General features: G+C 39.3%; 1 protein-coding gene across 1 annotated transcript in view; it reads right to left on the bottom strand.

Annotated features, from left to right (window-relative positions):
* Positions 1 to 1,496: 1,496 nt before the first annotated feature.
* LHX5 (LIM homeobox 5) overlaps positions 1,497 to 14,352 on the bottom strand; it is a 54,199-nt gene continuing 41,343 nt past the window's right edge. The window contains exons 4-5 of the mRNA XM_073582559.1: positions 8,167 to 8,332; positions 1,497 to 3,139 (exon numbers count right to left, since the gene is read on the bottom strand). Coding sequence (XP_073438660.1) covers positions 2,772 to 3,139; positions 8,167 to 8,332 — 534 coding nt within the window. The 3' untranslated portion in view covers positions 1,497 to 2,771. The remainder of the gene's footprint in view (positions 3,140 to 8,166; positions 8,333 to 14,352) is intronic.

Genomic DNA, 14,352 nt, shown 5'->3' with positions numbered 1-14,352 from the left:
AATACCTGTCCTGCCACAAATTCACAAAGCAAGGCCACTGAGTTCTGAAGTGTGTGATACCTACTGTGTCACATCAGTCATTACAGAGTTTCAAACTGTCTCTGGAATGACATTGGCACAAGAAATGGGGTTTGGGAGCTTGATTACATGGGTTGCCGTAGCCAAACAGCTGTACAAATGCCTAGGATCTCCGTACAGGAAAGATGTATATATTTGTACCGTGTTAGCCAGTAGATAGAAAAACATTCAGAATTGAGAGTCCTCAGTGGTTGATACCTTTTAATGGCTAACTGAAAAGATGGTAACAAATTGCAAGCTTTCGAGACTACTCAGGTCCCATCAGGCCTAGAATCTCCGTATGCATTTATAAGATTTAGTTGGACTGATGTAAAATACCTGGACTATGGATCAGAGGAAGTGTGTTTTCTGGCACGATGAATCATGGCAGCAGGATAGATGAATAATATTTAGTGGTGAATCCCACCTCTAAGAATTGGTAGTGCCTTCTGCTATATGGTGGAGAAGCGAGAATATGCTTGGCTGTTTTTGGAAGGTCCACTTATTTCCGGTGAAGGATAATTCAGCAAAATACAAAACCAATGAACAAATTTGAGATAGTTTGGAAGGCTAATTACGAACTATGCCTTTCCAACATAACTTCTTCTCCCTAAAAATGGCTAAAGCGGCCCAAATTCTCACAAGCATGCCTATGGTTTTGGTATAGGATGGCCAACAAACTGAAGTAGGTCCCATGATCAAGTATAAATTTTTGACTTTATCGTGTATCCCTTATTTCAATCTTTTGTTTCTGCTCTTTAATTATCCTCAGTTTGGACGCCAGAATAATATAAATTTCAGATCAGTGTTTATTAAGGGTCTGCTCTTTGTGCTGTGACGGTTTTAAACCTATGTTAACTTTTCAATCCAATATCAAAAGAGATGGGCCCCTAATTGGATTGCTTTTTTACGCCCACATTTTTCCATTTTGTCATTCAGTTTTCATTGATCAACTTTGCATCAAATTTATCAAAATAGTGCACAACGTTTGATGGATTTCGTTCAAACCAAATGGTACTGCGAGGATGGAAAGAACCAGTGGAAAAAAAAGAGCAGAAGACATAATGATCTTGGCGGCAATATGAAAATGACTAAAATGCAAACTTTTACTCCAAAAATGGTAAAAATGAATGACAAAAATGGAGCCTGAATTTAAATAAATGATTCGAACTGAAATAAATTATTAAAAACAAAATATTATAGAATAAACAATAGGTCGCAGAAACAACAACAGACTATCTATCGTATGATAGGAACATAATATTTGAACACTATTTGATATGTTTGGCAAAAGGGAAGAGGTTTCCTGCCATGAAAATTCTGTATTTCACAGACAAAAAAAAGATAAAGGACACGCATTGTATGTAAAATATACTCCTGACAGAGTGCATGTAGGAAGATGTTGGAAACGAAAAGGCTGGTGAACATTGCACAATAAATAAGGAAACACAAAACGTACTTTATTTTTTCAATTCTTTATACAAAATAAGTAAATGTGAAGCTTAGAAGCTTCTCAAATTATAGTACAGCAAAGGGGCTTCCACACTGCCCCCTCCTCTCATCTCCCATAAATTATTTTGTAGGGGCTGGGAGGTTATATAAAAAAACATATTTTTGCACAATTTCTTGGAAGTGCGTAAGTAATAGATAAAGGTGACATTTTGCCTAATATCAGTGAACGACAAATCCTACAAACTTGCCACTAGAGGACATCCTAACACAACATTGTTGGTATACATGAAACGGAGCAATTTAAGCCTCTAGAACTATTTTAAAGGTTTTTTTTTTCCTTCCTTGCATTTTATCATCCGATTGTAAGAATATAAGGGTTATATATTTGACACCCATTTCTTAAGCACACTGGGTTAATACCAGCTAAGAACTTAATCAATGCAAAAACTGAAAATGGGAGCAATATCTAAATCCAATCCATCACATTAGCATGTACAGGTCTGCTAACATTTCTTATTGCTGCAAATTCTGCCCAGCATCACAGCTGATGCCTGAGAATGAAATAAAATTGAATTTTTTTTTATTATTATCGCAAATGACCCATTAGTGACAGTGAGGTTTGGCGTCCGATTTCGTATTTTCCTCTGTATTGTTGTCGATAGAAAATTCTACAAAGAATTGCAAAACACAAATCAAATAAATTATTTGGAATATAAGCTTTTTTTGCTGATGATCTGAATGCTAAATGATTTCCTCGTCTAATCAACTTTTGAAACTGACACTAGTAATAGAATAGAAAGCTATAGTATGAAAATTGGTCCCAATCCATGTGGTAAACTAGTAGCTTCACTTGCGTTCCAATACGAGGGAGGAGGCAGCCCATTCAACAGCCGTGGAGGTGAATTTTGGTTTTAGTGCCATCTTGGTCCCAATGAAGACTCTTATCCTGATCTGACGATCCAGTATTTCAGGATGAGATACAAGGAGACTGACTGGATGTCTACTGTCAGGGCGTTGGCTTTTGGTTGTTTCTGTACTCTTTCATTTTGGTATTTTACTTTGTCCCTTTTGTCAGAGGAGTGTTCATTTCGAGCTCAGCATGGGGCGTTGTGTTGAAGAGCAGGAGGTACGCCAGGAGAGCTTATACTCTACTTTATGCAGGATCAAGTCTTTGTCCTATCACTTTGAAAGATTGAAATAAAAAAACAAATGCTTGATATGTGGTCAGTGACGAGAGAAAGTTTATCCCCAAGCTTCAATTATTACCACACTGTGGCCTCATTAATGTCAGGGTTTTGATGGGGTATAGGACCATTAAAGCCACTATTGCTAGACATAGAAAACGGAGGACTTGGACCACTGCTGAAGACTTCTCCAGATATTGGATGAAGAGAGCCTGTCATGCCAGGCTCTGGACTGGGTGTATCAGGGTGAGATATCATGTCCGCATATCTTTGGTTTTCTGAAGGGTGGTGGCCTGCTAATGGTGGTTCTAGGGAACCAAGAGGAGTAGAACCAGGCCCTGAATTCTGTAAATAGCTGGAATCTGCTGGGGATTGTGTCTGGGAGGATGGAGGACCATGAGGGAAAAAATCATAGTTTCCACTTCCATAATAATCTCCTTGGTAATCTGCAAAAATAGAGACAGGAATAGAGATGAATAAAAATGGTAAAGACAGTGTTGTCATATCTCTTCTTTATATCAATTATTTTTACTTCTTATACCTAAATGTCTATGACATTGTCATTAAAAAAAAGGCAAAATTAGAGGTCAACATCCCAGACTTGTCCATGATGTGTAGTTCTAGCTTGCACTGTTTTTTTTTACCTATTTTGTTTCCAAAAAGGGTCTACTTTTGGCCTTTTATGCATGTTAGTACAGATCAGTGCCTAGCGTTCAGAATCGTAAGCTGGTCTTGGTGGCTGCGGTACACGAGATAGCACCAGAAAGCAGCTCTTTTGTGTGTTTTCTTGTGAATATATAAATTATTCTGTCCATGCGGAGAGAGAGCTGCTGATTAAAAACCCGCCATAGGATTAAAAAGCAGATGACAAGCATATGAAAACTACAAGTGGAAGAAAAGACAAAAAGACTGAAAGGAGAGAAAAGCCACTGTGAAACGAATTCTTGCTTTGCATTAATTAAGACCAAGACGGGAAAGGTGAGGAATTCATTTTTTTCTCACAACTTTTTTCCTAGGTGGAAGAACTGTTTTGTAAATATATATATATTATATTGCTTAGGGCTAGTCTGACATCATCCAGCTCTGCTTTAAAAATAGCCGATGCCATTTGTATTCATATTTCTATCTGAAAAAAAATTCAGAGGCTCAAGACTAAGCGGTATACAAATACAATCTTTACTTCTCGGCTATCAATAAAAGGTAGTGGCACATCTGTGCTTAATGTCGGTGCATATGAGAATTCCTCTAAATGGATGAAAATATATAACCTTTTTTGTTTACTATCTATCATTTAAAAGGCCAAGTGTCTTCACGTGATGTTGACAAAGTTCAGCACCATTTCTTACGGCGGTGGCGGCGTTCTTTGATGCCATGAGATAAACACCTCCCACAATACTAGCTTGTCTGGGGTCAGCGCACTCATATCCTAATTAATGGTAAATAATAAGCCAAACACTTAGTAGAGATAAATCACACAGCTAGCAGAATGAAACCCATTTGTAAGTGTGGCAAGGCATTAAGTGTTCAGGGTATGCTGGGCTGCATTAGGAGGAATGGGATAATACAAAGATGCAGGGAGGGAGCAGATGGGGAAATAATTACTTTTTAGGCTACTTATTACACAATGAAAAAAAAGTACCAAGATGGAATCAAAATGATATATTCTAAAAAAATAGATGCAAAACCTAGAGGCACAACTATAATATTAAAAGAGATACTTCCTTTAGTTGTTTAATAAATATTTACCTTACTTTATGTCATGAACTGAAACAAAATCTAAACTAGATTTCTACTAGTAAATATAAATGTAAATGCAGAAAGGATCCTGTGTGAAAGGATCCATGGGTCAGATTTAGTATCCTTTTAATTGAATTTGCGACTAAATCACCTAGAGGAGAAGGAATAAAGCCATGTATTTGGATTCTTTTGTTTTGCTCTTTGCTCAGAATGAAAGAACCGATTCTGTAATCTCTTGACATACAAATCTATTCAGGGCACAGAATGCACAGCTCTTGGTAAACAGACATCCCCATTCATACAGCTCAAAGAAACAAGACACATCTAACTTGTAACAGATCACAAAGACATAGGAAGGGGGGGATGTATAGAGGAGAACAGAAAATCCGAGATTTGGGAGAGGGAGGCAGAGATGTGGAAAGGATTGAAGGAGGAATATATATTAGGTGTAAGGATGGTAGGGGAGCTGGGGAAGGCTGGTGTAATAGAGGGAAAGGCGTACAGATGGAAAATATTGACATCAATAAGCTTATGAAATAGGCTGGACATTGTACTACATGGTACATGAAGAAAGAAAAAAAATCATCACATGAAGTCCAATAACTAGAATGACATATAAAACTGTGAGTATATCTAGATAGATAGAGCTCAAAAGGTTCTTGACTCATTCCCCATAACATAAATCACACTATATACTTTATTTATATATAAAAAACATATATATTATATATATATATATACTGTATATAATATAGATAGATAATGTTCATTTAATCCACACAATTATTAATTTAAGCCAAAAGATCAGAAAACATTTTTGTTTAAGGGCTTTGAAGAATCTTAATATTTGGTAATAATGCACATGGTAAGGCAGGTGAGAGAAAACATGATAGTTGAATACATACAACAATACGTCAGAGGAGAGAAAAATGATCCGCCGCAGCATTTTGGTATTCTCAGATTATTATTTATGTCTGAGCTTCCGAGCACATGACACTCATAATAATTGCAATGGGTAAATTGTGAGTCAGAGGAAGGAGAAAACAAACAGAGAAAGGCAGGGTACCCTGCTCTCTTCCAATCACCCTCCATATGTTCAAAGAATGTGAAGGTAATTGGAACAACTGTTGTCTGAATAAGGTACAAAGAAAGCAGCTGTGCTATTGTCCCCTACAACACTATGGAGCGAGATGGAGAGAGTGAGGGGAGAGTAAGAAGGGGGAGGTAGAAAGAGGAAAGAGCAGAAAGGTGGGGAGCACATCATGGGGAAAACCCTCCGGGGGCATGTCACCTCTACAATGACATGTCTATTTTACTTTCTACTTGCAGCACAAGAAAAAGTTTTTGAAAAATATTTAGAATTGAGAGTCCTCAGTGGTTGATACCTTTTAATGGCTAACTGAAAAGATGGTAACACATTGCAGGCTTTCGAGACTACTCAGGTCTCTTCATCAGGCATAGACTAATACAAAATCTGAAGAGTCACATATTTATGCACAATACAGCACAGAAAAAATGCAATAGATGAGACAAGTGACGTGAAGCAGAATTATGATTATGGGAGAGGGAGAAATATAAATATTGCTCCAGTTCATAGATAAGGAGTCCGGATGTTTTATTGTCCTCTGATAGGGGTCTCCTAATGTGTTGTGATGCCCCCACAAGGCACAACTGGGTGCCTCTAGTAGTCACCTACAACCCAAATCTGGAAGTGCTAAGGGGAGCTGCACGGAAATTACAACCTTTACTACAAAAAAATACCCGATTACAATCTATTTTTCCAGACCCCCACTACTGTGCTTTAGGCAGCCCCCAAATCTAAGAAGCATCATTGTCAGAAGCTCCCTGTCCTCTCCAACAGCTGCAGGAACCTTTCCTTGCAATCAGAAAAAATGTAAAACTTGTCCATCTATAATGACCACGGACAAGATAAAGATCCCCAATTCACATCAGGACTACAAGATCCCAGGTACTTTCAGCTGCATCACATCTAATGTGGTGTACTTAATTATTTGTACTAAATGTCCAACTGGGGGTCTGTATGTGGGGGAGACAGGGCAAAAGCTTAGAACAAGGATGAATGCTCATCGTCACACAATAAGAGAAAAAAGAATGGATCTACCTGTGGCAAAACATTTTTGTATGATGGACCACAACACCAGGGATATGAAATTACTGGTATTGAAAGGTAACTTCACATCTCAGAGAGAGAGAAGAGTCTGTGAGTATAAATTTATGACGACCTTTGACACTCTCAATGCTGGAATGAATGTGTTGCATGGATTTATGTCTTTTTACATCAATTAAGGAATTTGCTCCTAAGAACTTGTGGGGGTATCACAACGCATTATGAGACCCCAATCAGAGGACAATAAAACATCCGGACTCCTTATCTATGAACTGGAGCAATATTTATGTTTCTCCCTCTCCCACAATCATAATTCTGCTTCACGTCACTTGTCTCATCTATTGCATTTTTTCGGTGCTGTATTGTGCATAAATATGTGACTTCAGATTTTGTATTAGTCTATGCCTGATGAAGAGACCTGAGTAGTCTCGAAAGCTTGCAATGTGTTACCATCTTTTCAGTTAGCCATTAAAAGGTATCAACCACTGAGGACTCTCAATTCTGAATATTTTTCTATCTACTGGCTAACACGGTACAAAGATATACATCTTTCCTGTAAGAAAAAGTTTAGGAAACCTTCTAGAGGTGATGGCTGCCGTGAGAGGAGGAGGTGATGATGGTGGTTAGAGGATTGAGAGGGAAAAGGAGATTAAAGAGACCTCAGGAAGAAACCTTGCGAAAATCCTTCTCTTGGAGGCTTTGCAATCATTTAATCTTTGAAAATGAGGTTTCTGGGTAGGGCAAAGGTATTTTAGGGATAAAGAAAAGTAAAATCCTTTACTATTCCTTAAATAGGCACTGATAGTGGTCACCACAAGGAATGTCATACATCTTAAGTTAAATATGAGTTTTCATTATTGACCTTTTGGTAAAATAAAAAAAAGACGTTAAAGAGATTGGACAACTTTAATCTGTGCACAGAGCTTGGCATGGAACATACGTTCTGTCTGAGTCCAGTAGTGACGCAGGCAAAAAAAAAAAAGATTGTATGCTTTTGGTCATGTATAAAGGAAACATAGGGTTAACACAATTATCAAGTTTTTTCTTTGAGATATTAAAAATGGAGACTGAGCATGATTCTAGAATAATTTGCTTAGTTAATGAAGTTTTATAGTAGAGGGATTTTATTTAAAAAAAATATACACTGTGAGACAAAACAGAAAGTCGTCACTATTCTGAGGGATAATGCATGTTAGGTACTTGGGAGTAAGTTGGACATATTGGTATATATGGGTGACCAAATGTGAATGTTTTAATTAGCTTATGAAATAGATAAATGTATAAACCCCAAATCCCAAAATGTTCTTAATCGAAAACTCATTCCCCATAAAACAATCACACTATATACTTTATTTATAAAACAACCAAAAAAAAACCAAAACAAAACAGCAACAACACAAAAAATACAAATTAATTAATTAGAAAACTTTAACACTGAGAATCAGTTTAAAAAAATAACGTGTGGCCACATCGGACATGAATTCACATCCATATTCCAACTTTGATTTTTCACCAGTAAGGATTAATACTGCCTTTGATCTCACACGTGGTATCCCCAATCAGCTGAGGATCTGTCTGCTGGCACATCACTCTCAGGCTGTATGTTACCTCCATAGTAGCTGTAAGGGCCTGACCCAAGAATGTCCGACTCATCAAGCCTCCCGCCTAATGGCCTCATTCGTCTTGGGCTTCTGAAAAACGCGTGCCTTCTAGCACCTAAAGCACTGAGTTGTTTCATTCTCCTCTCCTTGGATCTCCTATTTTGAAACCAAACCTAAAATAAAAAAAAAGATAAACCTAAGTTACAAAATTATCTACATGGCAACCAATAATACATTTTTCATGTGGATATTAGTAAAAAATTTAATCTTTGTAAAAAAAAAAAAAAAAAAATAATAATCCCGACATCTGTAAAAATGACTTGTCATCAGGAAAGAAGACTATGTTACCCTCCAGTAGCTACAGATAGAAAATTACTGGTTTCCAGCATTTTGCACTAACACACCTGAGACCGGGGCTAGCTGCACAACACTGACATACCAATCATAGCAATATCTTATTAGGTTTGCCAGGCAATGGTGTATTGTCCTTTCTGGCTAACATGAGTGGTATAATCGTAGGCTGTGCCCGAAAAAGACATGATCGATAAGTGACTACTCAAACCATTAGATACCAGACAAAATTAAGGATGACACTTTAAAAATGTATTATTTTTATATGTTTCTTATAGAGCTCCATCATATTACACAGCGCTTTACATACGTTATTGCTGTTCACATTGGGGTCACAACCTAAATTCCCTATCAGTATGTCTTTGGAGTGTGGGAGGAAACCGGAAAACACAGGAGGAAACCCACGCAAACACGAGGAGAACATACAAACTCCTTGCAGATGTTGTCCTTGGTGGGATTTGAACTCAAGACCCCAGTGCTGCAAAGCAACAGTGCTAACCACTGAGCCACTGTCTCCTTATCACTGAGCTACCGTGCTACCCATAATGTATACAAATGAAAGTCAGCCTAACTGTCTAGATATTTTAATCTTTATACAAATAAAGATATTGTCCCCCACCGACTGGTTAAAGAAGGCAGTTGACTCTGACAGTATATAGCAGTCTTTTTTCTTTAGCTTAGTACTACAGACTACCTTAAGGGTGTCCGAGATATTGCAAAATGTCCCAAACATTAGCAAATGAGAAAAACAAACAAACCATAACTTATGCTTTAAATCTCCACTGCTCCAGTGGTCTCTGGTGCTTTGTGCTGTTTTCCGTGGTCATGTGCCAGTGAAGTGCATGACTGCTGCAGCTAATCACTGATTTCAGCAGTGGTGCATGCATGCATGAAACAAAACCACTAAGGCCAGTGATTAGCTGCAGTGGTCATAGGCATGTCCAGCACATAATTACCGCAGAAAGTAACAATTTTAGAAGAGAACACCAGATTGATGGTATGGGGTTATTGGGATTTAAAAAGTAAATTACGGTTAGAGGGTCTTCCAAGCTAGGAAAAAATACGAAACCTATTTATACTCACCTATTAGTACTCATCTGGTCTGCATTGGCACAGGAAGTGGAGGTACTACCATTCAACCGGCCACCACAACACTGCGGCCTGTGATTGACTGCAGCGGTCAGGTGACTTTGAGCAGCTTGTTATCTGAAAAACATTCAATGATGTGCTACAAAAGTCACCTGACCACTGTAGCCAATCACAGGCACCAGTGGTCCGGTGGCTGTTTGATTGGTGCCGATGCCAAATGCAGAGCGGCTTGCTCTTGATCCAGGTGAGTGCCGATAGGTGACTTTAATGAGTTTGGACATTTTTACATATCCAGCCCCCTGTGCAAGCTTTTAGTTTATCCAGTTACCCTTTTAATTAGTATTTATTGCATTTGCTGCTGTTTGGACATTTTTAAAAATATTCGACAACCTCTTAAACATATCCCTAATGATTGAGTAACCTGCGATGAATGGCTTTACATCCAAAACTTAACGTATGAGTAATTGCGTAACCATTCAAATATACAGAAAACCAGAAGATTTTGGGAAGCCTGCATGTTTAATGCTTGGGTACATATAAGAGTCTTCATGAAGATTATTTGTATAGTTTATGATTATTTTTTGTAGTTGTTCCATTAAAACTTCAGCGGCCTCTGCAGTGAATTTCTTGTTCCTGCAAAACTCCTCTCAACAGCTCTTGTCATCCTGTCAATGTGATTAAGGACTAGGGGACATCACACTCCACTGGTCCATACAAGGTCACTGACTAGCAGAGCATAGCAATAGCGGCATGGGAAAGGATGATGGACAGTACAACTTCCAAACCGACTTGTATTAAACCTGCATAAGGAACTGTACGAGATTTAACATAATATCAAGTATATGAAAATAAGTAGAACAAAAAATGACCCATTTGGAGATGTTTCATAAAGGCTCTACTGTCCATGATGAGTATGTGACTCCTAAAAGGGCGGACATACCATTGGTTCAACCTGTGAAGCTGAACGGGGGCCCACTCTGACCTACAAAGCAGATGGAATTGTGCATTATGATGAGCTATTGGCCTGCAGAGGGCCCAAAAAGTGTTCTTGCACAGGGGTCCTCTCCTGACTATGTTCACCAATGTTGATACCAACCTTTAATGAAGGGTGACTTTTTACAGATTTGCTGTGATTGGCCACACTTTTATCAAATATGGGCAGACTGGATCAACACTAAGGCTATGTGCACACGTGTGGAATTCCCGCAGAAATTTCCATGGGAATTCCATTCCGCGGGAAATATGCGAGAAAACCGCATTTTAAATTCCCGCCTATTTCCCATAGAAAAACTAACGATTTGCAAGTGTAATTAGCTTGCAGAATGCTAGTGTTTTCTAAGAGATCTGTAGCATCGCTTGGAAAACTGATTGACAGGTTGGTCACACTCGTCAAACAGTGTTTGACAAGTGTGACCAACTTTTTACTATTGAGGCTGCCTATGCGGCATCAGTAGTAAAAAGATATAATGTTAAAAATAATAAAAAAATAAAAATCGTGTTTTTCTCACCTTCCAACATCCCACGCAGCGTTCCCAATCGTCGCAACGTCATCAAAGGTCATTGTCGCAAGGCATCCCTGGGAGCGGGACTTGCCGGGAGCATCGCTGAGGCCTGCTGATGCTGCAAGGGACGCCGGAAGGTGAGAATATGACAATTTTTTATTTTAATTCTATTTTTTACAGGGATATGGTACCCAGAGCCTGGAGGAGAATCTCCTCATCTCCAGACCGTGGGTACCATCCGCAAATGTTCTGCTTACTTTTCACATGGTGGGCATAGCCACATGCAAAGTAAGCGGAACAATGCATTCCTATGTGTGCGGATTTTCCCTTGATTCTGCACAAAGAATGAACATGCGTATTTTTCCACGATGCAATTCCGCCGTGGAAAAATCCGCAGCATTAGCACAGCATGTGCGGAATCACATAGGATTGCATGGGATGCTTTTTTTTTTGCGTTTTCGTGGCAAAATTGCGCATTTAAAATCGCCGCAAAAACACAAAAAAACCCGCTATGTGTGAACACAGCCTAATTGTTTAGAATGACCGATTGTGTTAAGACTACGTCATGCAGCGCTGTTTCACTTGTCAAAATGGTGAATACTGCTGATAATAATGTCTGTAAAGTGCTGTGGAATATGATGGCTCTGTATAAGCAATTAACACAGCAAAAAAGGGCAATAGTATTTACTTGCCCAGGTCTGTGCACAACCTGTGTGTGACCAGCGCCATATGCAAGCCTTTTTTGTGTGCATTTTTAATACAAAACAATCACCCCCTCCTTGAATTGTTAGGTTGTGAGCTGTTTTCTCATCAATATTTTGCACCTGTGTTGCCACCATCTTTATTAGATGGGTTTGCTGCATCCTGATGCGTTAGTTCTGTGACCTGGCAGGTAAATACTGCTGCCCTTTCTTGTTGTGTTAAATCTTAACCTTTGGGGGGAATTTTAATTCCTATTTTTGCTTTACATTTTTCTACATAAGCAAGCATAAAACATTATAGCAATCTCAACTGGCCCTGCCATAAGTTATTAGGTTTAGTTGGTCATCAAAGGCATCTGTAGTGTGACCAATACGGCACCTTAAGGGCCTGTCACACTAAGCGATATCGCTAGCAATATCGATATAACATCACTGGTTTTTGTGACGCTATAGCGATATTGCTAGTGATATCGCTATGTCTGATACTTACCTCCGACCGCTCCCCCGCTGGTTATCGCTGATCGCGCGAGAACATCCTGGACCGTTTCTCGTCGTCAGCTTCCTGCTGGGCTTCCTGTGACGCTGATGAGCGACGCGTGGACGCGGGCGGGAGGACGTCAGGATCGCCTTGTCTGACAGATAAGTAATGACCCCCGACCCCTGCTTTGTCGCTGGTGAGATCTGCCTGTGTGGCAGCTCACTAGCGACCACTTAGCGATGCACCAGCGATCCTGACCGCGTCATATCGCTGGTCGGGATCGCTGGTGCATCGCTAAGTGTAACGGTACCTTTACTGGGGTTTCTGGTTGTAATATAAATCACAATGAAGATGTGATGTCCACAATGCAGGTGTCTTAGTTATGGAAGCAATCAGATTCTAGATATCATTATTCTTTTCTTTTTTTTCTTCTTTCAATAGAACAATGACCTGACTCTGTTATCTCCATTTCTTTATTGTAATAAATAATGTAATAAAGCCTCATTTAGCTCCATTCCTTGGTTTTACTAAAGTGCTGGTAAATGGAAGATAGCATTGGGAGGGAATAAATGTATATCAGTGTCATACCTGATCAAATCAAGCAGAGAACAATTTTTACTATCATTTCGGGGGGTGTTACCAAAAATATTAGTCACTGCATTGCGTCTACAGCGTAAACTTGACCATGACCTGTATAAGGAATGTATGTTGACCAGAATGTGGACATAATAGCTTACGCTATTGAGGTAATTTACAGTAGGTTGGAAAAAAATGAATCCAAGTGGCTCTGGAAATAATCTACTGGAGATTGATTTTTAAGGAGATAATACATTGACATCTGCTTTAAGCCTCTCGTACATTTTAGAAAGCTATCGGCAAATCGATGGTTCGGTTGATCCTTTGGCCAGCAGCTACATTGGGTACAAAAAGTATTCAGACCCCTTTACATTTTTCACTCTTTGTTCCATTGCAGCTATTAGGTAGATTCAAAAAAGTTAATTTTTTCTCATTAATGTACACTCTACACCCCATCTTCACTGAAAAAAAACAGAAATGTAGAAATTTTTGCAAATTTATTAAAAAATAAAAATTGAAATATCACATGGTCATAAGTATCAGACCCTTTGCTCAGACACTCATATTTAAGTCACATGCTGTCCATTTCCTTGTGATCCTACTTGAGATGGTTCTAATCCTTCATTGGAGTCCAGCTGTGTTTAATTAAACTGATAGGACTTGATTTGTAAAGGCACACTCCTGTCTATATAAGGCCTCACAGCTCTCAGTGCATGTCAGCCCGAATGAGAATCATGAGGTCAAAGGAACTGGCCAAGGAGCTCAGAGACAGAATTGTCGCAAGACACACATATGGCTAAGGTTACAAAAGAAATTCTGCAGTACTCAAGGTTCTTAAGAGCACAGTAGCCTCAATAATCCTTAAATGGAAGAAGTTTTGGACCGCTAGAAGTCTTCCTAGACCTGGCCGTCCAGCCAAACTGAGCAATCGTGGGAGAAGAGCCTTGGTGAGAGAGGTAAAGAAGAACTCTGAGATCACTGTTGCTGAGCTCCACAGATGCAGTAGGGAGGTGGGAGAAAGTTCCACAAAGTCAACTATCACTGCAGCCCCCAACCAGTCAGGTCTTCAGGTCTTTATGGCAGAGTGGCCCGACGGAAGCTTCACCTCAGTGCAAGACAAATGAAAGCTGGCATAGAGTTTGCTAAAACACATGAAAGACTCCCAGACTATGAAAAATAAGGTTCACTGGTTTGATGAGGCAAAAATAGAACATTTTGGTGATAATTCTAAGCAGTATGTGTGGAGAAAACCAGGCATTACTCATCACCTGCCCAATACAATCCCAACAATGAAACATGGTGGTGGCAGCACCATGCTGTGAGGGTGTTTTTCAGCTGCAGGGACAGAACGACTGGTTGTAATTGAAGGAAACATGAATGCGGCCAAGTACAGAGATATCCTGGATGAAAACCTCTTCCAGAGTGCTCTGGACCTGAGACTTGGCCAAAGGTTCACCTTCTAACAAGACCTGAAAATGACTGTCCACCAACGTTCA

This window comes from Dendrobates tinctorius, unplaced genomic scaffold, assembly GCF_039654945.1.
Source record: "Dendrobates tinctorius isolate UK_male_01 unplaced genomic scaffold, ASM3965494v1 ptg000073l, whole genome shotgun sequence".
Lineage (NCBI taxonomy): Eukaryota > Metazoa > Chordata > Amphibia > Anura > Dendrobatidae > Dendrobates > Dendrobates tinctorius.
Note: the sequence above shows the minus strand (reverse complement) of the source record. Positions and strands in the feature narration are given on the sequence as shown.